Source organism: Scyliorhinus canicula, chromosome 4 (genome assembly GCF_902713615.1).
Source record: "Scyliorhinus canicula chromosome 4, sScyCan1.1, whole genome shotgun sequence".
Classification (NCBI taxonomy): domain Eukaryota; kingdom Metazoa; phylum Chordata; class Chondrichthyes; order Carcharhiniformes; family Scyliorhinidae; genus Scyliorhinus; species Scyliorhinus canicula.
The window spans coordinates 71,928,919-71,942,274 of NC_052149.1; the positions used below are offsets into that span (position 1 = coordinate 71,928,919).

At 50.2% G+C, this 13,356-nt stretch overlaps 1 protein-coding gene across 1 annotated transcript in view; it reads left to right on the forward strand.

Moving 5' to 3' along the window:
• Positions 1-13,356, forward strand: part of dnai4 (dynein axonemal intermediate chain 4) — a 277,873-nt gene that overhangs the window by 134,749 nt on the left and 129,768 nt on the right. The window contains 3 exon segments of the mRNA XM_038794441.1: positions 9,619-9,705; positions 9,708-9,812; positions 12,404-12,558. Of these exon segments, the coding sequence (XP_038650369.1) occupies positions 9,619-9,705; positions 9,708-9,812; positions 12,404-12,558 (347 nt within the window).

Below are 13,356 nucleotides of genomic sequence, written 5' to 3' on the forward strand. Positions count from 1 at the left end.
GGTGGTGAAGAAGGCATTCAGCATGCTAGGTTTTATTGGTCAGAATATTGAATACAGGAGTAGGGATGTCTTGTTGAAGTCGTACAAGACATTAGTAAGACCACACATGGAATACTGTGTTCAGTTCTGGTCACCCTATTATAGGAAGGATATTGTTAAACTAGAAAGAGTGCAGAAGAGATTTACGAGGATGGTCCCAGGACTTGATGGTCTGAGTTATAAGGAGATGCTGGATCGGCTGGGACTTTTTTCCCTGGAGCGTAGGAGGCTTAGGTGTGATCTTATAGAGGTCTATGAAATAATGAGGGGCATAGGCAATGCAGATAGACAACATCTTTTCCCAAAGGTAGAGGAGTCTAGAACTAGAGGGCATAGGTTTAAGGTGAGAGGGGAAAGATGCAAAACAGACTAGAGGGGAAATTTCTTCACACAGAGGATGGTGAGCATCCGGAATGAGCTGCCAGAGGCTGTGGTGGGGGGGGGGGGGGGGGGGGGGGGGGGGACGGACAAACAAATTTTTTCCTTTAAAAACCAGTTAGAGTTACATGGGCAGCATGGATAGAGAGGGATATGGGCCAAATGCGGGCAAGTGATAATGGAGAAGCTGGGCCAAAGGGTCTGTTTCCATGCTGTAAACATCTATGACTCTATGCAGCCCAGGGGTTGGGTAGATGGTGGCCTCCGTGGCCAGGGCACCCGGCCATTGCGGCTGGCATGGATGTTGACATGTGGGGGCTGAGGTGTGGGAGGAGCGGGTTATGATGTGGGGGAGGGGTGCGCAGGGTTAGTGCCAGGGGCACAGAGCAGCCAACTCATCGTGGCAGGCCTGAGGAAGTCCTGAAGTTTCTTCCGGCACTGCATGCCAGTCCGGATGACGGTGATCATGGCGCTGACCGCCTCGGCCAACTGTGCCCTGGGCAGGGGTATAAGGTCCCTTCTCTCCTTCAAGGCATCTAGGAGAGTGTCCAGTTCAGCTACCCTGAACAGTGGCACTGGTCTCCTTCCAGCCATCTTGTTAGCTGGGACGGTGTGTGTGGAGGGAAGGACCATTTCAGTGCAGTAGTGGCATGTGAGCCTCATGTGCGTAAATCATGGACCCGGCGAATCCAGCACCATTTTCCAGGGAATTGATTGCATTCCACATGGCGATGGTGCTAGACCATTTAAAGTAGCTGAATCGGTACAGCTGTTGCGCTGTTTTTTCTGTTGTAAAACGCCACCCTTCCCACACCGGCGTTGGCACGTCGTCTCAAAACCGGAGAATCCAGCCCTCCAGGTCTCAGATTTTCTGCTGATCTTCCTTTGCAGAAGTTCTCCCCTTTTGACTTAAATTTGAATCTTTATGCAGCAAAAAGTCGATGATAATGTCAACTTCCTCCAACATAAATATTTTAATCTGCCATTGGCAGTCAATAGGCGAAGATCTGTGCAGAGGTAGATGGTGGTGTAATGGTAATGTCACGGATGAATAATCCAGAGGCCCAAATTATACTGTTTTGGGACATCGGTTTAAATCGCACCATGACAGCTGGCTGAATATAAGGCTGTCTCAGTAATGGTAACAATGGTAAAATATCATTGACAACAAATTTCATTTTTAAGGAAGGAGATCTGCCATCTTTACCTGCTTGGCATACGTGAAACGCCAGCAACATGGTTTCCTTATGAAATAATGGGGAAACGTGTTGTGCTCTGGGGGGAATGGGGGGGGGGGGGGGGGGGGGGAGGGTAGAGTGAGGTTTTGCACAGAGTTAATTCTACCTCCTCATGTGCAAAACTAAGTTTGATTCAATTTAAAGTGGTGCAGAGGGCGCACGTGAGTCGGGCATGGATGAATGTCCCTCCGAAATGGCCACTTAGTTCATGCGCATTTTGGGATGGGCAACAAATGCTGGTCTTGCCATGAAAGAATAATAAAATGTTGTTTAAACTAACACCATCGGGTGGAAGGAGTGGCTGGTCTTCTCAATTATTTGTTGAATGTCTGGAGAGACGACAACACAGAGTATTTGTCTGAGGCAGGTTTCATACTCCTATCGGGAGCGATTTTCTGGCCGAGTTGCGCCCGTCACAAATCCTGATACATCCAGAAAACTCCGGGAGAAGCTTGAAATGGGATTTGGGCTGGACGCCAAACAGTTTGCGGTGTTCCTGGGACCTCCTAGCAGATGGGGGTGAACCAGATCACCATTCATTTGAATGGATTTAAACCTTCAAAATCAGATTAACTTAAAACTTCCGGCAACGTGCAATGTTTCCACCCACTGGCATGACGTTGCTTGGGGGGAATCATGACTGGTCTCCACAAGCGGAGTGCCAAGCAGCAGGACCTGACGGGGACAGGGCCTGAAGGGAGCGGGGCATATGGGACAAGCCATTGGGAGGGCCCCAATGTCCTCTATGTTTCCGGGAGCGAGATCAGGCCAGCGATCTATGGTTGGCCAGAGGGGAGGGAGGGAGGTTGTAACAAACTAAGTGGATAAGTAGATAACGGGAATCCTGTAAATGTGGTATATCTGGACTTCAAGGCATTTGATAAGGTGCCGCACAGAAGTTTAATACACAAGGTTATATAACACATGGGGTTACGGATAATTTATTAACTTGGATAGAAGACTGGCTGATGGAAAGAAGACTGAGAGTCAGGATAAATGGGTCTTTTTCTGGATGTTGCAATGTACAGGTGCCACAGGGTACGGTCCTTGGGCCCCAGCTATTTACAATCTATACTAACGACTTGGATACAGGGATAGAAGGTACTGTAGCCAAATCTGCAGACGACCCTAAAACAGGTGGGACAGTAAGTTGCAATAAGGAAATAAGACCCTTACATATTGATATAAATAGGTTAGGAGAGTGGGTCAATATGTGGCAGATGGATTTTAACGTGGATAAATGAGAGGTCATCTGCTTTTGTTGGAAAAATGGAAAGGTAACTTGTTATCTAAATTGGAAGAGGTGCTAGACTCCGTGGAGGCCAGGTGGCATGTCCTGTTCTCCCGAGGGTCCAGGAGGGTTAGCCATAGGGCAGCCAGTGCTGCCTGGGACGAGGTGGCAAGTGCTGTCAGCGCCGGGTGTGTGACCAGGAATTGGGGTACTCCGGTGCAGAGTGATCAGTGCAGAGAGATTCGGCTGTCCTCGTGCATGAATTGCAGAAAACTAGCATGTACGAATAGCACGTAATAAAGAAAGAAAATGGAATGTTGGCATTTATAGCTAAAGGGATCGGGTATAAAGGCAAGGAAGTGTTGTTGCAATTGTACAAGACATTGGTGAGACCGCACCTGATGCACAATTTGAGGAAAGATCTTGGGCGAAATTCTCCGTCCCACCCCACCCATTTTCTGGTGCTGCGCGCCATGGTAGGCAGAGGGATCCTCCATCCCGGCAGCCGGCAAATGGAATTTCCCATTGTAGGCAACCCCATGCCGTTGGGAAATCTGAGGGCGTGCATGCACTGCTGGTGAAATGGAGGATCCCGCTGATGGAGAATCCAGCTTGTAGTGTCATTGGAGGCAGTTCAGAGGAGATTCAATAGATTGATTCCAGAGATAAGGGGCGTGATTCTCCGGCCTCATTAGGCTGTCGCTCAAGTGAAATGAGGCTGGTGAATAACGGGAGAGGCCAAAACTTGGAACCACACCAGGCGCCAAACAGTTTACAATGCTGCTCGGTGTAGGTTGTTGACCTTTTTTTTAGCACTGGAGGCCAGTCAGTCTGATCACACTCCCGGCGCTGACAGCACCCGCCACCTCGTCCCAGGCAGCACAGGCTGCCCTATGGCTAACCCTCCTGGACCCTCGGGGGAACAGGACATGCCACCTGGCCTCCACGGCATCTAGCCAACCTTCCAGGTCAGCGTCCCTGAATCTTGGGGCTGGTCATCTCAGGCGCCATTGTTGCGAGCTGGCTGGGATTGGCTGAGCAATTGCAGCTTAAGTGCTGCTTGACCTTGTTAGCGGGGGTCTAGGGAATGCGATTCCGGTGAATTGACTGTTGAGCCTTCATTTGCGGCGAGAAGCCCATGGGGCATTGTTAAGTGGACCAATTAACTATGAAGAGCGTTGCTGGCCTCGCTGAACTGAGTGCCGAGAGGCTCACGGCAATTCCCGCTCACTACAATACTGAGAAATCTTTCCAGAGAACCACGCCAAAGCGGTTTGTCTTCTGAAAAGAGATTGAGCAGTTTCGGCCGATATTTTCTAGACTTTAGAAGAATGAGAGGACATCAAATTGAGGTATACAAGATGATGAAGTGAATGTGGAGCGGATGCTTCCTCTTGTGGGGCATTCTAGAACGAGAGATCCTAGTCTCAGGATAAGGGATAGCAAATTTAAAACTATTTCTCCAAAAGAGTCGTAAATCTGCGGGATTCTTTACGTCAGAGTGTGGTGGATGCCGGGCTGTTGAGCAGGAGATAGATTTTTAATCGGTAAAGGATTTACCGGTTACGGAGAACGGGCAGGGCGGTGGAGTTGAGGCCATGATGAGATCAGCCATGATCGCATTGAATTGTGAATCAGGCTAGAGAGGCTAAATTGCCGACACCTGCTCCTAGTTCTTAGGTTCGAAGAAAGAACTAGTCTGCCTAATTCCACCTTCTAGCTCTTTGCCTGTAGCCGTACAGGTAATAGCACCTCAAGCACAAATCTGGTGTTCTTAATTAATAAGGGATTTATTGATTAATAAGGGGATCAGGGGTTATGGGGAGAGGGCAGGAGAGTGGGGATGAGGAACATATTAGCCATGATCGAATAGAAAAGCAGATTTGATGGGCCGAATGGTCTAATTCTGCTCCTATATCTTATGGGGATCAGGGCGGCTGATGTACCATCAATGACCATGAGACGAAATGGTGAAACTATTGAGGCTTTATTGTGCTAGATGTTAAGCCTCCTGCAGCTGGAACCAGAATAGAGGCAGCGCAGGAGAGTATACACTTTTATACAGCGCCTGCTGGGAGGAGCCAGCAGGCTGGGATTTACTGTATTAACTGTAGTACAGTGGCAGTACCATAATACACGTAGTGTATGACCAGTGGTGTTTACCACATTCACCCCCTGTTTAAAAAAGAGTCCAGCGGGGGTGAAAACAACGTTACAGGTTGAGTCTGTCGGGGGCTTTGACCGTCCGCCGCCATCGCCTCAGTCCTGGTTGTGGTGTGGGTGCCGATGTGGGTCCCTGCGACACCGGGAGCATGTTGTCCTCTCCTTCATCATCCAGTTGTGGATCCGGTGAGGGGACGACGCTGCTGGGGTGGGGGTTGCGGTGATAGTCGCTGGTGGGAGGGTGAACGGCGCACGGGCGGTGGAGGGAATCGGAGGGAGAGGGGAAGGTACCAGGTCGGGGTGGTGGTGGTTGTGGATGGGGAACCAGCGGGTGCCAGGTCCCGGAGGGAGACTGTGTCCTGTCGCCCGTCATGGTGTGCCACGTAGGCGTATTGTGGGTTCGCATGGAGGAAGAGGACATTTTCGATGAGGGGATCAGATTTGTGGCTCCTCGCATGCTTCCTGAGGAGGACGGGCCCAGGAACTGTCAGCCAGGTCGGGAGCGAGCCCCCGGAGGTGGAGTTCCTAGGGAAGGCAAACACACGTTCGTGAGGGGTCTCATCGGTAGCAGTGCACAGGAGCGACCGGATGGAATGGAGTGCATCGGGGAGGACCTCCTGCCCGCGGGAGACCGGGAGACTCTGAGACCGAAGGGCCAGCAGGACAGCCTTCCAGACCGCCGTGTTTTTCCTCTCCACCTGCCCGTTTCTCCGGGGATTGTAGCTGGTCGTCCTGCTCGAGGCGATGCCCTTGCTGAGCAGGAACTGACGTAGCTCATCACTCATGAAGGAGGATCCCCGATCACTATGGATGTATGTGGGGAAACAGAACAAGGTGATGATACTGTGTAGGGCCTTGATGACCGTGGCAGAAGTCATGTCGGAACATGGGATGGCGAAAGGGAAACGGGAGTACTCATCAATGATATTGAGAAAGTACATGTTGCGATCAGTGGAAGGGAGAGGCCCTTTGCAGTCCATGCTGAGGCGCTCAAATGGGCGGGAGGCCTTCACCAGGTGCGCCCTCTCCGGCCAGTAGAAGTGCGGTTTGCACTCCGCGCAGTCTTGGCAGTCCCTGGTCACAGTCCTGACCTCCTCGATGGAGTAAGGCAGGTTGCGGCCCTTGATAAAGTGGAAGAACCGGGTGACCCCCGGGTGGCAGAGGTCATTGTGGAGAGCCTGGAGTCAGCCCACTTGTGCGCTGGCACATGTACTGCGGGATAGGGCATCTGGAGGCTCATTGAGCTTCCCCGGGCGATCTCGTAGTTATAGGTGGAGAGCTCGATCCTCCACCTCAAGATCTTGTCGTTCTTCATCTTGCCCCGCTATGTAGTGCTAAACATGAAGGCAACTGACCGTTGGTCAGTAAGGAGAGTGAATCTCCTGCCGGCCAGGTAATGCCGCCAATGTCGCACAGCTTCTACAATGGCTTGGGCCTTCTTTTTGACAGACGAGTGCCGAGTTTCGGAGGCATGAAGGGTGTGGGAGAAGAAAGCCACTGGTCTGCCTGCCTGGTTGAGGGTGGCAGTCAGAGCCACGTCCGATGTATCACTCTCCACCTGAAAGTGGAGGGACCCGTCGACCGTGTGCATCGTGGCTTTGGCGATGACTGCCTTGATGTGGTTGAAGGCCCCGCGGGCCTCAGCCGTCAGGGGAAAAACTGTGGACTTGATGAGTGGGCGGGACTTGACCGCATAGTAAGGGGCCCAATGGGCGTAATATGAGAAGAACAAAGAACCCCAGGCATCATTTCAGGGTTTTGGGGCAGTGGGGGAGGAGGAGTTGCAGGAGGGGTCACATGCAGTTGGGGTCGGGCCCTAGGACTCCATTTTCCACAATGTGGCCAAGAATGGCTAAGTGGGTAGTGCGGAAAATGCATTTCTCCTTATTGCAGGTGAGGTTAAGGAGTTTGGCGGTGTGAAGGAATTTCTGGAGATTCGCATCATGGTCCTGCTGGTCGTGGCCACAGATGGTGATATTATCCAGGTATGGGAACGTGGCCTGCAGCCCGTACTGGTCAACTATTCGGTCCATCTCTCGCTGGAAGACCGAGACCCCATTGGTGACGCCAAAGGGAACTCTAAGGAAGTGATAGAGGCGGCCATCTGCTTCAAATGCAGTGTATTGGCGGTCCTCTGGGCGGATGGGGAGCTGGTGATAGGCGGACTTCAAGTCAACTGTGGAGAAGACTCGATACTGCGCAATCTGATTGACCATGTCAGATATGCGTGGGAGGGGGTACACATCAAGCTGCGTGTACCGGTTGATGGTCTGACTGTCGTTGATGACCATCCGGTGTTTCTCCCCAGTCTTAACTACCACCACTTGAGCTTTCCAAGGGCTGTTTTTGGCCTCAATGACCCCCTCCCCCAGAAGCCGTTGGACTTTCGACCTGATAACGGTCCTGTCCTGTGCACTGTACCGTCTGCTCCTCGTGGCGACGGGCTTACAGTCCGGGGTGAGGTTTGCGAAAAGTGAGGGCAGATTGACCTTAAGGGTCGTGAGGCCACAGGCGGTGAGGTGAGGCAGGGGTCCGCCGAACTTCAGAGTAAGGCTCTGGAGGTGGCACCAAAATAGAGACCTGGTAACAGGGCAGCACAGAGATGGGGGTGGACGTAGAGTCTGAAGTTGCTGTACTCAACGCCCTGTATGGAGAGGGTTGTGACGCAGTAGCTCCGGATTGTAGGGAATGGGATCCGGAGGCCAGGGAGATTTTCTGGGTGCCGAGGAGGACCGGGAGAGAGCAGCGCCTTACTGTAGCAGTGTGGATGAAACTCTCTGTGCTCCCGGAGTCTCGTGCCTGTTGATCCGTACGATTGTCATAGTGGTCGCGAGACTGATCGAGGGTGATGGAGCCGAGCTGCGGAAGTTGTTGGGAGTTGTTGGGCTGATCAGCGATGGTGGAGGGATTGGCGGCCCGCGAACGGCCAGGCGAGCAGAGGTCCTGAGGTGCAGTCCAAGGTGGCGCCGAAGATGGCAGCACCCACGGGGCGCACATGGCGGATAACATCCAAGATGGCGGCACACACGTGGCGGGCGGCGGCGAAGATGTCGGCGTCCCTGGATCGCACTTTTAGGGAGTTATCGAGCTGTACAGTCTCTGTAAGGTCGAGCGTACCCCCTTCCAATAATCGCTGGCGAACGTAATTGGACTTAATGCCCGTGACATAGGCGTCTCTGATCAGCAGTTCTGTGTGTTGGACTGCCGACACTGCCTGGCAATTACAGTTTCTACCAAGTATCCGCAAAGCATGCAAGAAATCGTCCTCAGACTCCTCCGGGAGTTGCCGTCTAGTGGCCAGGAGGTGCCTGGCGAACACCTGATTCACAGTCTTGATGTACTGTGATTTTAGTGATGCCATCGCTTTTGTGTAAGTGAGCGCGTCCCAAATGAGGGGGAAACTTTATGGGCTCACCCGTGCGTAGAGTATCTGGAGCTTCTGCGGGTCTGAGGGCTTCTGTGGATGCTCCGAGATATCCTCCAAGCAGGCTAGCCAGTGCTCGAAAATTCTAGCACAATACATTGATGTACCATCAATGACCACGAGACAAAATGGTGAAACTATTGAGGCTTTATTGCACTAGATGTCAAGCCTCCTGCAGCTGGAACCAGAATGGAGGCAGCGCAGGAGAGTATACACTGGATGGAGCCAGCAGGCTGGGATTTCCTGTATTAACTATAGTACAGTGGCAGTACCGTAATGCACGTAGTGTATGACCAGTGGTGTTTACCACAGCGGCGATCTATGATCAGGGAGGGGGATAGAGATCAGACAGGCGATGTATATTTTTGGGGAGGGAATGGGAGAGAACGTGTCATTAAGTTATGGTGGGAAGGCGGGTTCTTTAATTTCACTTTGAGTTTGGTGTACCCTTTAAAAATGGTGCCCTGATCTCTGTGAAGCTACTGCTGGCATATTTAGGCGCTGCCCCTCATAAACACACCATTTTTGGGGGACAATTCCATTCGTTATAATTATGTATGTTGAAATTGTCTGTGAAGCCTAACCAGCAAAATGTGTGGTTTTATATTAATACTGAGGTTCCTAGAAATAATTAAGTAAGTGAGTTGTGCTATTATTTGAGTTTGATCATAATTTTTTGCCATTTGTGTACCAGTCCACTTCTATTCTCACCTAAAATGATAAAATTTTGTTATTGTCGCTCAGCCCATCTTTATAGTTGATGGTGATTGCTAATGTACTGACTTCATGTGCCATTATTTGTGCTGCAGCCAGTTAGACTAAAATAATGATGTGTTGTCACGATACTGAAATAATGAATGGCCCTCATAGCATTCAGCCTGGGAAGTGAGAAAGGAACTGTCGGAGCTGTGGCACCTCATCCCAGCAATCCGGAAAAGGTTTGGAAGTGTTAAAATTCTCTCATTTTGTTGTTTATTTTAGTCAACTTTGCCATCTAGAGTCCTATTGGTATCTGCATGCAATCACTTTCAGGATCTCCACCTACATATTAGGAAGTTGAAAGTAGTGTAATGTCCTATTCCCTTTGAAAACAACTGTGTATTGAGGAAGGTTTTGCGTGACACATAATCTTGTTGTAATTGCAGAAAGTCGATCCTCCACTTCGGCAGAGTCAGAGAGTGTTGTCACTATCCAAGCACCTGATGAATTTGAACATGAACCAGAAGAACTCCTGAAAATGAGAAACTAAAGCACGATTTATTCATTATGGAACGTGTCATTATGGAGAACATTTTCCAACCTAAACTCGCTGCTTATCGACAACTACCAATTTTACCTGGTAATTAATAACTATTTAAGGAACTAAATAGTGTAGAAATTTACAAAAATAGTGTATTTACTTCATCTTTGCTCAAGCAACTCAAAACTAACCCCCAAATTTGCAATGTTTCCAAACATAGAACATACAGTGCAGAAGGAGGCCAGTTGGCTCACTCTCACTTCCACCCTATCCCCGTAACCCAATAACCCCTCCTAACCTTTTTGGTCACTAAGGGCAATTTATCATGGCCAATCAACCTAACCTGCACATCTTTGGACTGTGGGAGGACACTGTAGCACCCGGAGGAAACCCACGCAGACACGGGGAGAAAGTGCAGACTCCAGACAGACAGTGACCCAACGGGGAATCGAACCTGGGACCCTGGCGCTGTGAAGCCACTGTACTATCCAGTTGTGCTACCGTGCTGCCCAAAGCTCCATTTCATCTTGTGCTTCTGATAATTATCTGGTCTTCCACTTAGAGATGCAGCTTCTGACTTAAAATTCTTTGTGGCAAAAAAGATTTATTTGAAAGGAGCTCTTTTCATAATGCATTTTCTCCTATTCCTCTGTCCTCTTAAATGACAATTTTAGATTGCTGTCCACTCATCAGTGAATTTGCAAATCTTGCAAAACCTTACATGACTTAAAGGCCTCTATTAAACCAGCTGAGCATACTATGCTCCAGTGGAATTAATGGCCTGGGGTTTACAGGGAGACATGCAATGTGGGCACAGCCAAATTATATGGCTTAAATGTTTGTAGAATTTTGTGTGTGAGTTATGGCCAGTGTAAAACTGAGGCTGAATTTTAATTGTGCAAAAACAACCCAAGCACATATTTTTGAATGCATGAAGTTAGGGAATTGCTTTAGAAATTTCTTAACATATGTACTTGTTTTCAATATACATGTATACATACCAAAAGCAACAACTTCATGGGCGGAATTCTCCGACACCCCCCCCCCCCCCCCCCCCCCCACCCCTGCGCAGGGTCAGGGAATCGCCCGGGGCCGGCTTAAATCCCGCCTCCGCCGTGGCTGGAATTCTACACCACCCCGGGAATCGGCGGGAGCAGGAATCACGCCCCGTCAATCGGCATGCCCCCCCCACGGCTATTCTCCAGCCTGCAATGGGCCGAAGTCCCACCGCTGACAGGCCAATCCTGCCGACGTGGTTTAAACCACCTCTGTGCCGGCAGGATTGGCAGCGTGAACAGGCCCCCGGGGTCCTGGGGGGAGCGCGGGGCTATCGGACCCCGGGGGGGTGCCCCCACGGTGGCCTGGCCCTCGATCGGGTCCCACCGATCGGCGAGCGGGCCAGTGCCGGGGGGCACTCTTTTTCTTCCGCCGCCGCCACGGCCTCCACCATGGCGGAGGCGGAAGAGACCCCCTCCACCGTGCATGCGCCGGTGGTGACGTCAGCGGCCGCTGACGCTCCGGCGCATGCGCGGACCGGCAAAGGCCTTGCGGCCAGCCCCGACGCCGGGTGGCATAGAGCCAAAGGCCATTGGCGCCGGTTTTCGCGCCATCGGCGGAGCGGGAGCTACTCCGGCGTGGGCCTAGCCCCTAAAGGTGCGGAGAATTACGCACCTTTGGGGAGGCCCGACGCCGGAGTGGTTGGCGCCACTCCGCTACGCCGGGACCCCCCGCCCCGCTGGAGAATTGCGCCCCATATATCAGTTTTAACATAATGGTGTAAGTTGTTTTACAGTACCAAATAAAGTCTGACGTCAAGCCACATAAGATGACCAAAGTATTGGTCAAAGAGGTAGGTTTTAAGGAGTGCCTTAATGCCAAAGAAATTGGTAGCAAGCTGGAAAGATGTAGGGAGGGAGAGTCAAGAGTTCATGGCTTATGAGGCATAACGGCTAATGGTAAGATGTTTAAAATTAGGAGCGCAGAAGAGACCAAAATTGGAGGAATGTAGAGATCTCAGAGGGTTGTAGGGCTGGAGGAATTTACAGAGATAGGTATAAGTAAGGCTTTGGAGAGATTTAGTAATCATAGGTGTTGCCAACGGGCCTCAAAATGGAGGGTTCCCGATTTTAGCTGTCTGCACAGCCAATTCATTGGTTGCCTCTGGGTAGGTTGTTCCAATTAAGAGCTGCCAGCGAATCACGGGGGCCAGCAGCTCAACAGCCTGCTGGTTGTCCACCTGGAAGAAGAGGATGCAATGGATGGATGATGCCCTCACAACCACTTAAATGGGGGTACTGAGGCCTGTTGGGAAGGCCGCAGAGAGGGCTGGGGTTGGGCTCTGGAAATTGACACTGTTGTCATCATTGGACATATATCTAACAGGAGAACATATGAATCCAGGAGTCAAAAAAGCAAGCAACCAAAGTAGAGTATCCAAAGGGTAACTAAAAAAAGAAATTAAGATAATATAACTGGAAATCATCTTAATTATGCACCTTAAGTTAGTTTATTATTTCAGGTGCAATTCCTCAATGGAACTGCTTGGATGAAGGATTCCACCTGAGATGTTGAGAGTTTGATACATTTTCAGCATGTTTCAAGATTCAGATTTGAAGCATTCATTTTTTTTTTTATTTCCTCATTAGGAAGTGTCTACTGTTTTCTAATATATACCTCTTGATATTACCTAGATCCAGATGATATAACTAATACTGAAGAAGAGGTGGTAGACAGCCTAATGTTGATCGATATCATGAGTCCAAAATTGCATCCACTATGGTCTTTTACCTGTAAACTCACCAAGGGACGCAATGTTAGCTGCATGGTTTGGAACAAACACAACGTGGTGAGTAACTTTAAGGAGACAACAGATTAAAGTATTACAAAGATTAACTAATACAGCAGTGATGATAAATGGCTGGTGTATAAATGTTCAAATCATACCTAGAAATTCGACTGCACCAAAAGATTGGCCCCAGGGAGCAGTGATTTACCCACAATATCAGGTTCGGCTGCACTGGCCCCTCCCTCGCACCCGAATGTCTATCTCTATGAATCCTTAAGGCCTTGCAGCCCATATAAAGGATGATATAACGGTAGCACGGTGACACAGTGGTTAGCACTGTTGCATCACAGCGCCGAGGACCCGGGTTGGATACCGGCCCTGGGCAACTGTCCATGTGGAGTTTGCACATTCTCCCCGTGTCTGCGTGTGTCCCACCCCCACAACCCAAAGATGTGCAGGCTAGGTGGATTGGCCACACTAAATTGCCCCTGAATTGGAAAAAAAAAGGATGATATCAACTTCCTGACCCTCCCAATAAAAGATTTATGAAGGAAAACTGGCAGACACTACAACAAAAACAAAAATTGGGGCAAAATATTCAGCTTGACCGACTGGACCCTGCCCGCCAAGGACAGGGGAAGGTTATCCCACCTTTGCTGGTCGGTCTTAACTCTACCTACCAGACTAGTATAATTAATTTACGAAGTTGGGCTCAACCCCGAACCACTTGGACCCCAGATATCTAAACCTGGAATCAACCATGTGCAATGGTAGCACCTCTAGATTGGCTCCCCTCCCCAGGGGGTTCACCGGAAAACATATTCTTTTTTAAGTTTAGTTATATCATGAAAAGGAATC